General features: G+C 44.1%; 1 protein-coding gene across 1 annotated transcript in view; it reads right to left on the bottom strand.

Annotated features, from left to right (window-relative positions):
* The window catches only part of IRAK2 (interleukin-1 receptor-associated kinase 2), a 115,750-nt gene extending 106,013 nt beyond the window's left edge, over window positions 1–9,737 (bottom strand). Inside the window, exon 1 of the mRNA XM_006872206.1 lies at window positions 9,644–9,737. Within this exon, the coding sequence (XP_006872268.1) occupies window positions 9,644–9,737 (94 nt within the window). The remainder of the gene's footprint in view (window positions 1–9,643) is intronic.
* Window positions 9,738–14,557: the final 4,820 nt, after the last annotated feature.

Consider the following 14,557-nt stretch of genomic DNA (forward strand, 5'->3'; position numbering starts at 1 on the left):
TATTGTAAATAGTGCTGCTATGAACATTGGTGTGCATATATCTACTTGTGTTATGGCTCGTATTTCTTGTGGGTAAATACCAAGTACAGGAATTGCTGGATGCAAATTATGTTTTATTGAATATAAACTGATGATCTTCTCTGTAAGCCTTCAATCAATTCATAATAAAAAGTTAAAAAGAAAAAAAACAAAAAGCCAACAACTGTGTGATAGATATATTTACAACAACAACAAAGTAGCTGCTGAGGCTGTCTATATACAACCAAACACTTCATGGGATTTAGTTCCTAGATTTGGAGGTTCAGGGTCATGCTTCAAGAGACATCCCAGGGACTTGGCCTACTGATGTGTTCAGAGCTTCTGCTGGATCTCCTATCTCACTGTGTAGTTGGGGGGGGGGGGGGGGGGGAGAGGTAGGTGTCTAAAAGCTTGCAAGTGGCAAACCAAGGCACAACAATTGGTCTCTACTCTCCTGGAATTGGAGGTGAGTCAGGAGATAGAGAAGTGTGGTTAATTGCCTCTGTGAACAACTGCCTCCTTTACCATGTGACTAAAAGAAGTGGATAGTAATTACTGAATATTTTGTTCAAAGATTCCATAGCAGAATCCCAATCAAAAGAGAGGAAATGCAGGACACAATTTCAAATTCTCATGGTCTCTAAGCTTTCTAGAGTCATGGAAGCTAAATCAAACCCCACCCCCGCCCCCAACTATTGTCCTGAGACAATCTTTAAATATTAAACTAAAAATATCCCCCTGAAGTCATCGTAAAACCAAACAGTTTAGCTTAACTAGTAAAAAAAGGTCTGCCTTCAGCATTACATTCTTTTAAGATCTATCTATCGCTATGGAACGGAGCTCTGGAACGGTAGTGGTTACGAATTTGGCTGCAAACCTCAAGGTTAGCAGTTTGAAATAACCAGCTGTTCTGTGGGAGAAAGATGAGGCTCTCTGCTCTCGTAAAGCTTTACAGCCTCGGAAACCCTGTGCAGGGTCACTATGAGTTGGAACCGACTCCTCAGTACTTAACAACAACAACATCTCTATGGAACAGAGCTCTGGTAGCGTAGTGTTTACGAATTGGGTTGCTAATCTCACGGTCAGCAGCTCGAAACTACCAGTGGTTCCGTGGGAGAAAGATGAGGCTTTCTGCTCCCATAAAGATTTACAGCCTCAGAAACCCTATGCAGGGTCGCTATGAGTCAGAACCGATTCCACGGCACAGAACCACCAACAGCTCTATGGGATCAAACTGACAATAACAACTTAAACAATTAGATGGGAACCTTAGTGGGCAGTGAGTTTGTGTTAAAGGGGAAGGAGCAACTCAGAAAAGACGCATGAGAATGGCTGCAGAGCTTGGAGAATATTGTCAACATCACAAAATTGTCCATGTAGAAACTGTTGATGTGGTGCATGTTTTGTTTTGTTTATTCTCAACAACAACAAAATCAACATAATTTAAAAAGAAGACTGAGAACAAAGAGCAGCTGAGACAAAGACGTCCCCCTAGAGTGGACAGAGAGTCTTCCCCTAGGGCCGGTGTCCTGAATTCGTACTTCTAGTTCCCTAAACTGTGGACATGTACATTTCTGTTTGTTAAAGTCATCCATCTGTAGCATTTCTGCTACAGCAGAACTAGGGAACTAAGCAACAGACAGAGGTGGACTGAGAGGGAGAAAAGAGGCAGGAGACCAAATCGTCACAGGTCATGAAGGCCAGGTGACGGCATTGGGACTTGACCTAGAAAACAATGGGGACCCTCGGATAGTCTTGAGGTCGGTCAGAGGACACAACCCTCTCTCCTCTGCACAGAATTAGTTAGGAGGGGTGACAGCCTCTGGCAGAGGGAAAGTCTCTGAGAGAAGTGACTTGTCAGGAATGGAAAGTTTCTAAGTGGAACTTAGTCACTGGAAACCCCAGGCCAGATTCCTGGTCAGTGGGAAGTGATATCAGCAGGGTCAAAGGCTGCTTCCAGCAGTGGAGAAAAAGAGCTGAGAGAAGAGGAAGTTCTTGGGGATCCATACACCTCCCATCCTTTGGAGACAACATGATGCAATGGAAAAAACAGAAGCCCAGGGTCGCCACCTACGGCCAGCAGCCCTGCCCCCACTGGTTACAAATTCCTCACAGGTAACCAGAAGAAACAAGGATTAAATGCTGAGGTGCCTTCCTGTTTGGACGACTTAATTCCATGAAAATGACGGATGTCTAAAGTACTGGTCTAGCTGCACTTAACCAGACTCTTCAGACAGAGCCAAGACAAGAGAGAGATCTGAAGGAGACAAAGTCTGCTAGCTAAGCAAGTCAAGGGCCCTGCCAAAAGCACAGCTTTTTTTTTTTCAGTACACACTAGTAACATGGTCACTGGGGGGACATTTGAGAAAAGAAGAAACTGACATTCCCCATGGTCATCCCAACTTGGAAGCTACAGAGAAAAACCACTGGTTACATTTTGTGTCTAATCTTCAGTCCTGTAGCACTGCAGGATAAGCACTGGACTATACTAACCACAAGGTCAGCGGTTCAAATCCACCAGTCACTCCTTGGAAATGGATTGCACAGCACTTAACAACAATACATGCTTATTGGCTGGCGGAGGCAGAGCAGCTGTGTGCCTGTGGGCAGGACCCTGGCTTGCAGGGTGTGCCCTTTAGACATTTAAATGAATATGTATTTTTTTGTTTTGTATGTGTGCATCAAATGTTTTTGCTTTGCTCATCTGTGAAGTATAAGATGCAATTGGGGAGCCACAGGGAGGAAGCAGGATAGCTGTAGTCGCAGGGAGGGGATTATAAGCATTGAGATGAAACAAAGCATATAATTTGTTGAATGTAAAGTTGATACTCTTGTCTATAAATCTTCATTTAATTCACAATAAACAGTTTTTAAAAAAAGAATACATGCTTATGTTGGTGGTAGACAACAGTGACTTGGAACCCAGACTTTAGCTTCAGAGACCTGGGCTCAAATCCTGCCTCTGCCACCTATTTTTGGGCAGGTCCTTCACCTCTCCCTATGCCTTGATTTCACCATCTGTAAAATGAGGATACTAACAGCCTCTACCACAGGACTTGGTGTGAGACGTAAATCAGTTAGCAAGTTAGTTAACACAACTTGGAATAATGTTTGGCACATAGTAAATACCACATAAGAATGGGAGTGTGGCTCTGCGGTGCTGGACTGCAAAGTCAGTTTGAACCACAAGGTCGGTGGTTCAAGCTTACCAATCACTCCTTGGAAACCCTATACAGGGTCACTATGGGTAATTTTAAACTATAAACATATATATGGAGTCCTGGTATGGCGCTGTGGGTTAATGCGCCAGACTGCAAAGCCGTTTGAACTGCAAAGTCAGCGGTTCAAACTCACCAGCTGCTCCTAGGAAACCCTGTACAGGGTTGCTATGAGTCTGAACTGACTCCATGGTACTTAACAACAACATACAATATATATATATATAGTATGCTGTTAAGAGCCATCATGTCGGTTCAGACTTCTTCTTTCACACTTCTGATATACTGTCAGAGGGACCAGTCACTGGAGAAGGATATCATGTTTGGTAAAGTGGAGGGTCAGAGAAAAAGAAGAAGAACCCCAACGAGATGGATTGGCAAAGTGGCAGTGGCAATGGGCTCAAGTGTAGTGCTGACTGTGAGATTGGCCCAGGACTGGACAGTTTCATTCCGTTGGGGTCACTCTGGGTCACTGTGAGTCAGTATCGACTCGACAGCGCCTAACAACAACGGCATTGCCTAGCCCTGTGGATACAGACATATTTAACAGCACTGATCTAGACGATACTAGTAGGTATGGTTAACATCTGTGATCAGCTGACAGGAAGTGGAGGAGATCACCCTAGAATATATGGGTGGGCATCATTCAATCTCTTGAAGGCCTTAAGAGCAAAAGCTAAGGTTTCCCAGAACAGATGAAATTCTGTCTCAGGAGGGGAAGGGCAGAAGGGACGGGGAAAGACTACAGCACAAAATCCTGCCAGAGTTTCTAGACTGCCGGCCAGCTCCTACAGTCACATGAACCAATACCTAAAATAAATCCTTATAAAGGAGGAAGAGAAACCAAAAACCCAGGGAGGAAGTGAGATCAGTGATGCTACAATGTGGGCACTGCAATCAATGACATGAAATAAAACGTGCAGGAACTGCTGGAGGGAAACTGAGCTGCTCTGTAAACCTTCACCCACCTCACAATCAAAGTTAAAATGTCTCCTACTATCGGCTCTGTTTCTCTGGCAAGCCCAGACTGATACTACCCCCTAGAGCCAATTCCAAGTCTGACTTCCTGAGTCCTGCAGGAGGCCCATCTGACTCAACATCAAAGCTTGCCCACCTTCCAAGTCCTCCCAGAGCAGACATGACCCTTCCAGACTAGCCTGACTCTTCCTTGGCTGGGAGGAGGGGACGGTGGTAGGGACTTTGACAGCAGATGTCACCTAAGCCTGTCAGCAACGCTGACTTTCGAGATAAGGAAACTCAAGGTTCAGAGAGAGGCGGTCACTTGCCAAAAGTCACAGAGCGGGGCAGGGGCAGAGCTTTAGCGCACCAGTGAGCAAGGCAGGGAGTTGTCCAACACAGGAGTCTCATCCTATGTCCTTCATTCAGAAGCTCACTAAGCATCTGTCCCCTTCTTGCCACCTGCTGTCCTAGGCTCTGGGAATCAGGTGTCAACTTGCCAAGTGAGGTCCCTGCCCTCGGAGCACTGCCATTCTTTGAAGAGAAACCAATCAAACCCACTCCCACGGACTCGGTTCTGACTCACAGGGTCTTATAAGACCGAGCAGAACTGCCCAGTGGGGTTTTCAAGGCTGGAGACCTTTACAGGAGAAGACAGCCTCATCTTTCTCCTACCGAGTGGCTGGTGGGTTCAAACTGTCAACCTTTCAGCTGAGCACTTAACCACCTGTGTCACTAGGACTCCTTTCTATGGGGGGGAGACAGATATAAACAATTAACAAACAAGGTAATGTAAAAGTACGTTAAGCAGAAGAAAGGAACTAAAGCCCAGCAGAGAGTAATGGGTGAGGGGCAGCCTCCCGAAAGAGGGGACATGTAGTCAGCAGAATCATAGCCCCCAACAATATGTGACCTTACGTGACAAGGGAGTTGTACAGGAGTGACTGCATTAAGCATTTTGAGATCACCCTGGATTATCTAGTGAGCTCAATACCATCACAAGTCTCCTTATAAGAGGAAGGCAGAAGGACAGAGTCAGAGATGTGAAGACAGAAGCAAAGGTCAAAGAGTGAGTGAGCCTTGAAGACGCTGTACTGCTAGCTTAAAGATGGATGATGAGCCACAAGCCAAGATTAACAGTTTTAGAGAAGGTGGAAATGACTAGGAAACAGCTTTCCCTCTAGAACCTCCAGAGGGAACACAGTCCTGCTGACACCCTGACATTAGCCCAGTGACACCACTTTCAAATTTCTGACCTCCAGAACTATGAGACAATAAATAGGCATTGTTTTATGTATGTATTATGTGTTTGGTACAGCAGCAACAGAAAATGAGTACAGACAAGTCAGCCATAGGAAAAACAGCAGGAAGAATGAGCTGGAAGCGCAAGGACAAAGACCCTGCATCTGGAGCCAGGAGGCCAGTGTGGCTAGAGTGAGGTGAATGAGATGGGGTGAGGTAGGAGAGGAGGTACGTCTATTGGTGATGATGTAGAGAAACTGGAGCCCTTCTACACAGATAGTAGGAATGAAGGTACAGCTGATTTGGAAAAGTGTCAGGCAGTTCCTCAAAATGGTAAACCTAGAGCTACCGTCTGACTCAACTATTTCAATCAGGACAACTTATGTTCTCATAAAGACTTGGGCATGGATGTTCACAGCAGCATTTATTCATATGAGCCAAAAAGTACAGATAACCAAAATGTCCACCAAGTGGTGAGCACAGTTGCCTTCCAAAATGTCCATCAACTGAAGAAACAAAATGTGATATACCCACACAGTGGAATAGTATATGGTCATAAAAAGGAATGTGGAATACTGGTGGTGCTGAAGAATAAGCACTGGACTACTAACCACAAGGGTGGCAGTTCACACATACCAGCCACTCCATAGGAGAAAGATGAGACTTTCTGCTCCCATAAGATTTACAGCCTCAGAAATTCTATATGGGGTCAGTATGAGTCAGCACTGACTTGATGGCACCTAACAAAAACAACAACAAAAAGGAATGAGTTATGATACCTGCAACAACATGGATGAATTTTGAAAATACTATACACCAGGTGAAAGCAGCCAGATACAAAAGGCCATATGTATGTGTTGTACGATTCCACAACAGGCAAATCCATAGACACAAGAAGGAAACGAGTGCTTGCCTATAGATAAAGAGGAATGGAAGGTGTGGAGGCTGATGCTAAGGAGTATGGGATTTATTTTAGGGGAAATGAAAATGCTCCAAAATGGTCTGTGCAATAGCTGCACAACTTGTGAATATACTGAAAGCCAATCAATTATATACTTTAAATGACTGAATTGTATGATATGTGAATTATATTTCAATAAAGTTGCTTTTAAAAAGTTATATGTGTGCCTTCTAGATGAATTTCCTAGAAACAGAAGTTGTCTGTCATTTACAATTGAGGGCAAGACCAACATGGAAAAACTAAAGGGCGTTCTAACCACAAAACTTGTTCATTACCCATGACACATTCCAAGTGGTTAAATCACAGATTATCTAATCAAGGAACAGTGCAGCTTTGAAAACCAGATGGGAATATATTCTCATCTATGCCCTGACTCTTTGGAAAATGGGTTCCTAGTGACGCCTCCTGGGAGGGTGAGGACCAAGGGAAAAGTGGCTTACAATCCTGTCTATCCCAGTTGTATTATTCACATAATTTAACCTGGTGCATCTATTACTTTTTCAATGAAAAGTAATTAATAAAAATTCACACCAAAAATAAAATACACACTGGGGGTGGGAGGAACCCACGCACTTAAAAATTGATTAATTCAGTTTGGAAGACAAAGCCATTGCCTAGAGCGCAGAGTTTCCGTTAAAGGTGATACGAAAGTTTAGAATGGACAGCGGTGAAGGTTGGCCAATGTGAGAACCACAAGTAATGTCGTTGAACTGTATATGTAAATTTGTTGAAATGGCAAATGTTTTGTTGTATATATTTGCTCAATTTTTAAAAAGGATACTGTTTGACAAGGGAAAATAACTGTGCTATATTTTAAGTAGAAAAAGAGAAGTTATTAGATAGAATTAACAAAATCATATGATTTTTGGAAAATACAGACATACAAATAAATATGTTTAGGGAAAAAGACAAGAAGGTATAAAGTACCTAAACCCTGGCACATATTTAGGAGCCAATAATGCTATTATTATTATTGTGGTTGTTAAGTGCCTATTGAGTTGGTTTGGACGCATAGCGATCCTGTATAGGGTTTTCAAGGAGCAGTTGGTGAGTTTGAACCACCAACCTTGTAGTCAGTAGTCCAGTGATTATCCTATAGCAATTAGTATTATTAGCACCCAAATATTAAGAATGGTTATCCCTGGGTAGTAGAATTTGAACTAATCTTTTTTCTCCGACAGTACTTTGCAATCAGCATGTATTACTTTTGCTATTGGGTTAAAACAGTAACAATGAACCTCAGCATTACTGGCATACAGGGTCGCTATGGGTCAGAACTGACTTGAAAGCACTTAACAACAACCAGTTCTTTATTGTGGAAGGCTGTCCCATGCATTATAGGATGTTTAATAGATCCCTAGCCTCTACCCACAGCATTTCTCAATTTGTGACAACCCAAAAGGCCTCCAAAGACTGGCAAATGTCCCCTAGTGGGGGCAAATCACTGCCAGCTGAAAACCACTGAGTCAAAATACATATTTCTTGCTCAAACTAGATGGATAACACATTACATGTTCATTTTATGAGTATTATTTCAACTGTACCTATATACTATATATTGTTATATAAATGACATCTTTCATAGTTCAAATTTTTAAGTAAAAAAATACATATATCTTACTTAAGACGGAAAATGGCACCAGTTACACTGATTAAAACAACAACAAGAATGACCCACACTTGCAGATAATACCCACTGGACCTGGCTTCAATGACTGGGTGATCAGAGCTCAACTAGAAGAAGAAAGAAGAAAAAAAGAATAATCTGATACAAATTGATGATCTTGACCTACACCTATGGTTGCAGTAGCTCAAAAAAGGGAACAAATCTTTATAACAAGAATCATTCCCACCCCCTCCATACACAGAGTAGATAGGGATGGGCAACTTGGACATTGGCTACCTAAAATAGGGGGGCTGCAAAGGCAAGAAGTGACAGGCTTCAACCTTTCAAGCCAGAACCTAGATCCAGAGGGTGTTAAGGAAGGTAGAATCTCCACTGAGTAGTATACAATCTGTCTAGGTGGGGCTGATGAAAGGAAATGTAGATAGGTCTCCTGTGATACAATAGTGAATAATTGTTACCATGACTGATTGTGAGGGTTGGAAATGTAAAGGTAGACGTTTTGTAGCAAAGGAGGGGAGTGATTAATTTTGCAAACTAGGAGCAGAGGTCCCTGGGACCATCAAGGGAGAAGAGCGGAGAGTGGGACCCTACCCAGAGAAGCAGTGACACCAGAGATGGAGGCTGAGATGATGACGTGGAGAGATGGAGCTGTTGGTGACTTCAGACCTAGAGAGGGAGAGGGGCTGTGTGCTGTAGGGTATACCCTTTGGTTGTTTGATGATGCATGGAGGGGATCGTAACCATGGCAATGAAACGATATACGATAGGATGAATGTAAAACCAATGTTCACCCATGTAAACTATCACATAATTCACAATAAAACATTTTAAAAAACCACAAAACTAAGAATGTTAATAACGAACACTTCCTTCTTGTGTGCTGTTGAGTTGATTCTGAGGGATCAGGACCCTATAAGACAAAGTAACTTATATGAATATCTAACACTTATGTGTGTAGGTACTTTTTTACTACAATATCTTTATTCCTCACAACAACTTTAAGAAGAAGATATAATTATCCTCTTCTGTTTACAGATGAAGAAACAGGTTCAGAGAGGTTAAGAAACTTGCTCCAAACCACAAGCTGGTAGGTGGCCAAACCTGGACTGCAAATCTCTGCTTAAAAGACACACGCAGTTTATTCCTAGATGCCAAGGTGGCTGGATCATCCCTCAGCCAAACATCAAGGGGAGAGATAGGGGATCCTGGAGTTACAATGTAGGGTCGGTGGAGCCATGTCTCGGGGTTCAAATCTCACTGGGCAGCATTTGACTAAATGAAATAATATATGTAAAGACTAGAACAGGGCCTGGCACACAATAAGTACACATTAATAGTTAATACCTATTCTTATGGGATTAGATTTTCCAGTCAACAACAGCAAAGTATAGGTGGTCATTACTAGAGACAAACTAGGAACCGCTGCCAGCTGAAATCTTAGCGCCAGAGGACCTCAGAGATCATAGAAGACCTTCCGGGAAACCAAACTGAGGTTCAGAGGTGGGACAGGCCCATCCCGAACCTCAGCACACACACACCACCAGCAAACCCACTGGCATCGAGGCGATTCCGAGCCCTCGGATCAAACCCACTGAGCCAGCTTCCCAGGGCCCCACTCACCGAACTGCATCCAGTCCCACTCGCTGAGAGTGTCCATGTTGCGGCACAGGTCATCCAGCACCCAGGAGGGCAGCTGGTAGATGTAGCAGGACATATCCGGGCTCAGATGGACAATCCGCCCGACTGGGAGCAAATGGACCTGACGCGGCCAGACTCTGCTTCTCTACCAGGGGAGGAGCCGTTCCCTCCCGCGGCCATCCGTCCGTCCGGGAAGTGGGCGGGACTGGACGGCGGGCACTACTGCCTCCTAGCGGCCGCGAGAGGCAGGAGACGGTGTATCGAGAGTTAGTAGCCCAAAAGCACACAGGAATTCAGGGGCAGTCGCAGATGCTCTTCGGACTCCGTTTCCAGTGCGTCTGACACGACACCCACATTGTAATACACTCACCAAATACCTCCCAAATGAAAAACCACGATCTATTTTGAATGCTGGACTCCTAATGTGGTGCTGTAGGATCAGGACTGGACTGCGAACCACAAAGTCGGCAGTTCAAACCCACCAGCTGCTCCTTGGAAACCCTATACAGAGCAGCTATGAGTTGGAGCCTACTCAGCGGCACTTAACAACAACAACATCAACCATATTCCAGGAGGTCTGGTGTGACGCTAGGCTACTAACCACAAGGTTTGTGGTTCAAACCCACCAGCCGCTCCTCTGAAACCCTATATACTACAGGGTCACTATGAGTCAAAACCTACTCGACGGCACTTATCAACAACAACCGTATGCCAAAACTGCTAACCGAAGCTCCGGGTTCAACCCACCAATGGCTCAGGAGGAGAAAGATGAGGCTTTCTGCTCCCATGAAGATTTACAGTCTTGGAAACGGTAAAGAGCAGTTCTACTGTCATATAGGGTCACTAAGAGTTAGAATTAAAACGATGGCAGTGGGTGGTGGTGCTCTAAGTGTTGGGATACAACAAAAAGAAAGTCTATAAAAAGTCCATGATCTTATATGACTTAACAATTTAAGTGTATGTGAGGGGAAGACATTAGTAATCAACAATAAAAATGCTGAATAAGCTAATTACATAGTGTGATAGAAGGTAGTAAGTGAGGTAGAAATAACCTAAGGATCCATGAGCACATGTATGGATGAACAAAATGGAACATTACTCAGCCACAAAAGGAAATGAAGTTCTGATACAATGCTATGACATGAACGAACCTTGAACACATACTGACTCCACTGAACATTCTGATCATAGTCTATCAAAGAACACTGACCTAAAGGGGGAAATATAGAACAGATTTTCAAATGATCACAGAATCCAGGCTTTCTGAAGCCATTGTTGTAAAGTACCATGAAGTCGGTTCCATCTCATAGTGACCCCGGCACAGGGTTTCCAAGGCTGTAAATCTTTACGGGAGCAGAACGCCTCATCTTTCTCCCATGGAACCGCTGGTAGTTTCCAACTGCCGACCTTGAGGTTAGCAGCCCGATTTGTAACCACTACGCCACCAGAGCTCCTTTTCTAAGGCCATAGAGACTGGCTAAATCTCTGACACTATTGCCCTGAGATCATCTTTAAACCTAAAATCAAAAAATATTCCCTGGTGGCGGGAGACGCGGGGAGGAATGCAGTGGTTAAAGTGAACAGCAGTAAATGCTGGAAACTGTTGGTGCAAGGAGGGAACTGCAATCATATAATGAAGCAAAGTCTATGATTTGTTGAATGTAAAACCAATCATCTGCTCTGAAAACCTTCACTCAATTCACAATAAAAAGTTTAAAAAAAAAAAAAATTCTCCCCTGAAATCTTATTACAACCACATAGTTGTTGTTGTTGTTAAGTACCATGGAATCACATAGTAGTCTAGCTTAACTAGCTAGACTGCCTTGAGCATTGCACCCTTTAAAGAACTATCTGTATAGGATCAAGTTAACAACAGCAACTTGAAGGATTAATAGGAACCATGGAGGGCAGTGAGGTCATGTTTATGGAAAGAGGAACAACTCAGAAAAGAGAGTGAGAACAGTGAGAATGGCTGCACCACTCAGAATCATGTGACCAGTATCTCCGAATCCTACTCGTACAAATTGTTTAACTTTTGTCCTCAGAGTGCCCAGCTCTCTGGCTCTCTGACTCTCTGGCTCCGCATGCCCACTGTAGTCACCTTGCTCTGTGGGCTGGGAACCCACTGCTCTGTCCATGCCAGTCTCCTGGTTCTGCTGCTTCCAAGACACTGTCTATTCCTGGTTCATCTTTCTTGATGGTAGTGAGATCCTCCGTACTTCTTTCCCTGCCCTCCCTGCCACTGCTATGGAATTGGCTTTTAAACCTAGTGGGTTGGCTAAATTGTCCAGTTCCCTCATCGGGGTTCCACATCCCTTATTTGCATGGTCCCATCCCCACAGGCGTTCCATACACCTTAAATGACATTCTTAGCAGGCTGCTTCCCTTGTGGGCCACAAACACCTAATTTGCATAGTCACATGCAATCATTTTGTGGGAGTCACAAAGGCTATGATTAAGTAATTCACGGCACCACACTGAGACACAAAAAGGGTAAGTAATTGGCCTAACTTCATATAGATACAAAAGTGGTAGAGCTGATAATTGAACCCAAGCAGTTTGGCCCCTTAATCACCATTGCTACAAACTGCCTCTTTATTATAATAACTACCATTTATCTGCCCATAAAATGTGCCAAGAAGTCCCTGGGTGGCACAATGGTTACCATACTCCACTGCTAACTGAAAGGTTGGTAGCTCAAATTCGCCCACAAGGCACTGCAGAGGAAGAGTTGGGTAATCTACCTCCGAAAATCAGTCAGTGGAAGCCCTGCAGAATCAAAATGGTCTGATCCCGTTGTACATGGGGTTGTCATGAATGAGGGGTGAGTGCTGACTAAATGGCGGATAACGACAAAAACAGTGGGATTAATCATTCCCACTATCAGAGTTAGGAGCACCGGAAATTGATTAAATCCAATTATACAGTTTATACAGTGTGCTAAAAAAAAAAAAAAAAAAAGTTGTTGTTTGGTTTCAAGTCGATTCCAACCCATAGCGGCCCTGTATAGGGTTTCCAAGGAGCCGCTGGTGAGCTTGAACCACCAACCTGTGGTTCAAGCCGACAACACAGTACAGCTCATTAACCCACAGCGCCACACCAGCTGCCATTAATATTGTTGAAAGGAGCACTAATTTGGGAGTCTTGTAAGGATTTGAGCCCCAGCTCAGACACTGGCTATTCATCCTTAAGCAAGTTCTGTACTTTTGGCTTTGGGGGTCCTGTCGCACCCAGTTTGCAAGATTGCTGTTTAGCTTAAATGGACCCCAAACTGCACTAGATACACCGAACAGTGCCAAGGCCAGGAAGGATTGCTGTTATGTGAGGCCCCCTTGCAGATGTTGGAAGTGGGGCTTTTCAAGAGAACTCCTGTGCTTTCTGTGTGGTTGAAGGTGGACTTGGAGATGGAGAAATGGTCTCCACAAAGGTCTGAAAGAGACTGAGAGGACAGGCACCTACCTCCCCCCCGGCACAAAGGGGCAAAGGAGAATCTAGAGCCTCTTCCCTCTCCTTCCCACTCTGCTTTCCTCTATCTGCCAAGTCCCTTACCTGCAGCACCAGATCTCCTGCACATACTGCGCTTGCGTCTTTGGAGCGCTCACACCTCAGTGCCACAGGGCCTCTTGCCCTTGATGAGGTTTTCTCACTGCAGAAGGTTCTCATTCAATCTTGGCCAAGGCGGGAGAGCAGGCAAGTCTACGCCGCTCCACTCAGTTGCCTGTGCCCACAGCAAGTTTCCTTCTTGCCCCAGGCTCAGGGCTTGCAATCTGAGTCTTAGGATTCATCCTCAGAAAGGCTTGAGTAGTTCTAGGCCTGGGACACACCTCACATACCACTCTTTAGAACAAGTTCTTCAGAGTAAGGCCTTCATTATTACTAATAAGAGTTGCCACTCACCTACCAAGTACCAGGCATTTAGCTTACATCATCTGTAATCCTCATAAGGACCCTGTAAAACAGGTTTATCAGTCCCATTTTACGGCTGAGAAACTGAGGGTTAAGTCAATTATAACTTGGCCAAGTCAAATTGGCCAATGACAGTCAGGATTAAGCCCAGGATATAACAGGTGCTCTTTCTGCTTTATTATACCACATCACCATACACAATTTCACACACACACACACACACACACACACCAATAATCTTACACAGCTACTTTCTTATTCTAATTAGCTACTTACCATGACCAACAAACACCCACCCTGCAAGAATAAATTAGAAATCCTTATCAAGGCAGGACACAATCAGTTATAAAGCTATCTTATCTTGACCTGTTAATGTTAAAAAAAAAAAAAAAAAAGCCACTGCCATGAAGTCAATTTCAACCCCTGGCAACCCTCTAGGGCAGAGTAAGGAGCTCTGGTAATGCAGTGGGTATGAATTAGGCTGCGAACCTCAAGGTAAACAGTTCGAAACTACCAGCTGTTCCATGAGGGAAAAATGAGACTTTCTGCTCCCATAAAGATTTACAGCCTCAGAAACCCTGTACAGGGTCACTATGAGTCAGAACCGACTCCACAGCACATAACAATAACAAGGACAGAGTAGAACTGCTCCTTAGGGCTTCTAAGACTGCACGTTTTTATGGGTGTTAACAGCCTTATCTTTCTCCAGAGAAGCAGCTGGTAGATTTGAACCACCATCCTTATGGTTACCCGCCCAACACTTAACTCACTATACCACCAGGGTTCCTTTGTTAATGTTTAATTCCCTTGAAATAAAATCACTGCTTTGCAATCCCAGTTGCACATTAAAATTGCCATTTAAAATATACAAGCCTTGGGAGAACAAACAAGATGGTGGATCAGGTGGAAGTGTAGTAAGGAGCTCCATCAGCAACAACACGGAATACAGGACCAAGTAGGCTCAGGGGATGGTCCCAGAACTCTGAACCA

Source organism: Chrysochloris asiatica, unplaced genomic scaffold, assembly GCF_000296735.1.
Source record: "Chrysochloris asiatica unplaced genomic scaffold, ChrAsi1.0 scaffold00186, whole genome shotgun sequence".
Taxonomy (NCBI): Eukaryota; Metazoa; Chordata; class Mammalia; order Afrosoricida; family Chrysochloridae; genus Chrysochloris; species Chrysochloris asiatica.